A 5,736-nucleotide genomic window follows, 5' to 3' on the forward strand; every position below is an offset into this window, starting at 1 on the left:
CTATTTTTGGAGAAGGAACAAAACCATATTTTGAATGAGATTTGCATATCTGCTTGTTTTCTTGGAATCCTTTTCAAGGGCATATGGGCTAAAGGCATTGAAATCTAATTCACAGATCCACACTGTAGTCCTTCAGCAACTGCACCCCATACATTGGCTCCCAGAACTGCTTGTGATGCTGCTACCAAAAGCACGGATTAATTAGCAGGTGCCAGCACTGAGAGAAGCACTGAGTGCTGTACTTCTCTGTAGCAGCTGAGTGCTTACACATCACACAATCCAGAGAAACCAGCATGGGATTCCCCTTGAAGGCACGAGTGGTGGCCCCACGCGTGGGGAGAGAGTGGCATGTGAAACTGTACTGCTGCATGCTAGTGCTGACAGAGTTGCATGGGAGTAAAACAAATGTGACATGAGGGTCAGGACCTACACATGCGTTTGTAATTTTTTAACTTTTCTTTTGTTATTTCTCTTCATTCCTAGCTTAATAACACATCATAGACTAAGACATTCTGCAGTAGAACACTGTTTTTGCTTTTTTTCTACTTTCTCCTTTCATACAAGGATGTCAATGTTATTTACAGAAGTGATTGAACTACTTTCTGCAGATCATACTTGCCTTTATTTTCCCTTAATAATTAGTGTTAACAAATGTTTTTACTTTCTTACTCTCTTTTTCCTCCCCCCTCTTTTTTTTTAGGTTTCCAAATGGCTGATCCTTTTCTATATAATAGTGGAAGAAGATCTGAATATGGGTCCCTTGGACATGAAGTACTAATTGAGCACATCAAGGCATATGTTTGTAGACCATCTTTTTTCACAGACAAAGCTGTGATTGTGGTTCATGATGTATTTGGATGGCTGTTTCCAGACATTAGATACATAGTCGATTTGATTGCGGGGCATGGATACACGTAAGCAACTGTTTTTCCTATCTTCCTCTTAAATACTTCGATAAATCATAGGCTCCAAAGCTAAGCAAGGCATATAGTGGTTCCCATACATAGAGAGCAAACATATCCTGCCAGTCTGAGCAAATGAAAACATAAAGGGACAAAATGTTCCCGTGAGGACACCACAGCTAGCAAAACTGACCCATCCAAAATGGCTACCTGAGCACAAAGCCAAAAGGAAAGTCAACAAGTGACAGTGTTTGTGCTTATGTGGCAGCGTTATTAAAGGATAAACTTGGCATCTATTTTTTAAGTTGTATAAGCTTTTCAGAACTAAACCTTTTGAACAGTTGCTTTAGCTTTTACTGGCAAAGATATATATATGTGTTTCTATAGAATCAGGAGGGTTGCTTAATCCCTTTACTTTTGTATTAAGTATGTCTAAGGAAATAATGGGAGTTTATTTGTGGGGGTTTTTCCATAGAAAGACATACACTTTTAGCTCTGAAGATTGAGAGAACAAGATGAGTAGAATATGATTCAGATAGTAACCACCTATATATGTACTTTGCAGTAGAAGATACTTTAGGAGACATGTAGGCATCCGTAGATTCTTTCCACCTGGACATGAAAATTGACTTGATTCCATGTCTTACACTATTTCATGTCTTACACAGAACAATCTGCCCAGACTTCTTCAAGGGAACAGAACCCTGGAAAAGTACTGATCACTGGGCTGACTTTGCTGACTGGATGAAAGATCATGATCCTATGAAAGTAGACAAGTAAGATGATTATTTGTACTTGAACTTTAAAGGCCATCTGGCAAATGAGGGGAATTTGCATGAAATATTAAAAGTGGTACCTCACATCAGGGCAAGCTGGCTGCACACACAGAATTGCTTATTCTCTTGCAGTTCTGTGATTCTGGGCACTGTCTTGGCTGGGATTTGGACAGGATTATCTGCTTGGTCCATCACTCTGCTTATTGTCCCCATCTTGTTCTCCTGGGCCTGTTTCTAACTATGCAATACTGTCTGCACAGGCTCATGGCCACTGTTTCACAGGCCATGAAATAGCCAGCACTCTCACCCACAGATGATGATTCTGCCTCCAGTTCCTCAAGATAAGGAAGGAAAACTGTTCCACATCTGCTTCTGTTATCTGCCAGTTGTTACTTGCCCATCTTGCATTCTGCCTTGTAAATAATTATAGAATCAGACAATATTCTCCTGAGAAGCACTCAATAAAAATTTGCAACACTGCCCAAAACCTGAGATACATCTGATCAACTAAACTGTTTTTCTCAATGAGAAATAGATGGCCCACTCTCTGTAGAGCCTAGCAGTGCCTGTAACAAGGCTTCCCTGAATTATGGGAGGCGTTATTGTTTCTTCAGCTTCTATCACCACAGCCTGAAACTTCAGAGGATGAGAGTGAGGCAGCAACACCCTATTACTCAGCTATCATCTTGTAAGACCCTTTCAACAGGTCCATGCCCAACTGAAACATCTCTAAGCAAAGCTTTTGACCATATATTGCAGAAGCTGTGATGGAAGTTTTTAAAAAGACAAATGACTAACACCTGTTAAAAAAATCCTACTCCAAAGAGGAAGCAGATATGTGGGCACTGTCTTAAACAATTAAGACCTCAAGGACATGCCTGTGCTTTCTTTTGAGGGTTCATTGTAGCTGCCCTCAAGGCCAGATCTTTCAGAGCATGAAGAATGCAACACACCCATGACTTAGTACCCTTCCAAAGAAATCAAATCTGAGAGAGCTCATCCATTCACAGTGCATGTGCTACAGACCCAAGACACAATCTCCGGATTGTGTCATTCTTGTACTGCTTTTTTGTCAGCCTAACCAAACCTGTGATGACCATACTAATGTGCATAATATTTGAAAGTATAGTTATTACTGTAAGCAGGGTGCATTTACAATTAATTTAAAACTCAGTAGATAATAAAAAACCCAAAAGTATTGAATTGCTAAGAAGTTAGCAACTGAAAAGAAATTTTACCTGCTCCGGCCTACATTAAAAACAATTTGCATATTTTTTGTGTGCAACATCTCATGCAATACTCATATTTTAAACATTACTGACAGTTTAATTTTGAGTAATTGCTACTTTAGTATAGTATTATTGCATGTGGCTTGGTAGGGTATTTTAATATTTACTCATGCAACAAAAATGTCATACTCAGGACAAATCTTTATCTAAATAGGTGGACTCTGCAGAGGTAGCACAGTGAAGTTTATCTATTCCTACAATCCATAATGCAAGATGTTGTTCTACTTGCAGATATGTCTTGTCTTTAGTTGTGCTGTCGTAGACAAAGTGATTCAGTTAAAAATTTGCTTCTTTTGAAAACAAAGGAGCAGGTCACAATTCAGGTAAGTATTCAAGTACCTACACCTGTACTTCCCTAAACTAGGACCAGAGTTGTTAACTCCCATTTAAATACAGAGGTCACTACTCTGGGCTGCAATGTGATTTTTAAGTATTCTCTATTTTGAATGATAGGGGGCGAGGATGCAGAAAAATTAATGTATCTCTTTTAATTTACTTCTTGAATTTTCAAGTATTGATTCTGCAATAGATTCCTTAGTTTACTTTTGTTTATATGTCTTAGGGAAGCTGATGTTGTCTTGAAGTATCTAAAGGAACAATGCGGTGCAAAGAAGATTGGTATCGTTGGGTTTTCCTGGGGTGGAATGGCAGTACATCACTTGATGCTGAAAAATCCTCAATTAACCGCTGGGGTGTCCCTCTATGGTAGTGTAGAACACCTGAAAACTTACATGGGCTCACATGACTATGTATAGTTTGTAAGTCTAGTTATTGCTGTGTAACAATTGCTGTAAAACCTCAACTCAAAGGTGAGCTGTGGATTTTAATTATGATTATTTTAGCAATACGCTGTATTCATATCAAAATTTAAGAATGGTGGGTACCAGAAAAAGTTTGTTTTCTTTTGCACATAAATTTTCTAACCTTTTTAGTGCTTGGAGAGTGCAAATGCTTTTTTCTCCATCAGAATAGAACCTGTCCTGATCTAAGAAATTTATTTAATGAATAGACCTAAGTAGAAATTTTGTCTTTTAATTTGCCATTTATCTTGCAAGAATGTTAACTTCCCTAACAGACTGTTTCTTAAATACATTATAGGAATAATTAGGGACTCCGAAGAAAGATACAATTTACTAAACCCCACATTTTTCATTTTTGGTGAGAAAGACCACACTATTTCTTACGATCAGGTAAGCTGTTGGACTGGTAATGCTTTTTCTTTTCCCATAGTCTTTTATCTTACACAGAAATCATAGCTCAATAGAAGCCATTTTTCGATATGAAAAATCAGACAGGCTGGATTGTCTTGCTTATATTGAAACTTCCCCCCATATCTTGCTTGTGTTATTCAAAGCTGCTTTTTTTTTTTTTGAGGTGAGAAATGCAGTAAAGACCAGTCAGTTCCTTTACAGCAATGAGATTTACCAAACCATCTCTGCAGTAACTGTTGAGGTCCAAAGGCTCATCCATACTTAAAAAAAATGTTTCAGTCTTAAATTCTGGAGGTGTTGTCTCATCTGTTGAGCAACAGAACTGCTTGAAGTGTGACAGTCAAGGAAAGACAAAGATAGAGTGATACAAGAAACAGCAAGTTTGGGAAACAAACAAAAAAAGCCACATTATAATGGATGAATGCTTTATTTTACAGATCATCTTACTGGAGGAGAAGTTGAAAGAGTACTGTAATGTTCCATATAGAATTAAAGTTTATCCTGGACAAGTCCATGGGTTTGCACAGTTGAAGCCAGAAGATATGAAACCTGATGATAAACCTTATATTGAAGAAGCTAGAAAGGATATGATTGATTGGATCCAAATGTTTGTTTGACAAAAGCATAAAGTAATACTAGGCTTCAAGTTCAGTATTTGATTAAATAAAATTTTAGAAAAAAAAAATGGCTAAGGGAAAACTATCTAGTTTTGAAAATTGTCACAAACAAAAATAGGATTTTTTAAATTTATAGTTCTTCATGATTTTTACAAGATTTACTCAGGATTGTGAAATCAAAGTTGAACAAAAGGCTGATTAGGCATTAAAAGTTGATTGAATTTTATCTTGTTTTGTATTTGCTTCATTGTTTTGCATTATGATATCAATAGTAATGATATTGTTTATCCATTTGTCTGTGCTAGCAAGTATGACTTCATCCTGACTTTATCTGAGTAGTTTCTGGATTTATTTTAGTATGATGATTGGTGGTCATTGGTGCTAACACAGAAATACCCTGGGTTTGCATTCAGATTATTTTTTTTTTTACAATTTAATTAGCTACAAAGCATTTGTCTCCTATATTGCTGTACTGAGCAGAAATTCCCATGTGTGAAACCAACATTGGGCTCTGTTAGGGAGTTACGAAGGAATGATTGTTAGGTGGCAACTTCCAGGTATTTTTTCCTTCATCAACATCAAAGAAAAACATAACCAGTCTCTTCTGGCTGTGGAATTAACTCCAGCATGAACAGTGTGGAAACAGTGGGCTGATTGTTCTGGTCCAAACTGTGGTGATCAGACACAGGGCTGACAAACAGTTATCCCACTCAGTCCTGATTATATTGCTTGTTTTACATTATAACCCTTGCTCCTCTCTCAAGTTCTTCTCCTTTATCACCCTTATCTCCTCACAAGTACACAACATATAAACACCAATAATCCTTTTTACTCTTACTGCACTGGTTTCAGTTTTGCTGACCTACTGATCTCTCTCTCTCTCTCTCTCTCTCTCTCTCTCTCTCTCTCTCTCTCTTTAAAAAAAAAAAAAAAAAAAAAAA

The 5,736-nt window shown here is 37.3% G+C and overlaps 1 protein-coding gene across 1 annotated transcript; it reads left to right on the forward strand.

Annotated features, from left to right (window-relative positions):
- Positions 1–708: 708 nt before the first annotated feature.
- LOC127381345 (carboxymethylenebutenolidase homolog) lies at positions 709–4,795 on the forward strand. The gene is made up of 5 exons (XM_051611579.1): positions 709–914; positions 1,571–1,678; positions 3,530–3,672; positions 4,066–4,157; positions 4,616–4,795. The coding sequence occupies exons 1-5, from the start codon at positions 709–711 to the stop codon at positions 4,793–4,795; spliced, it is 729 nt and encodes a 242-aa protein (XP_051467539.1).
- The last annotated feature ends 941 nt before the right edge of the window (positions 4,796–5,736 follow it).

Source organism: Apus apus, chromosome 2, assembly GCF_020740795.1.
Source record: "Apus apus isolate bApuApu2 chromosome 2, bApuApu2.pri.cur, whole genome shotgun sequence".
NCBI classification, from domain to species: Eukaryota; Metazoa; Chordata; class Aves; order Apodiformes; family Apodidae; genus Apus; species Apus apus.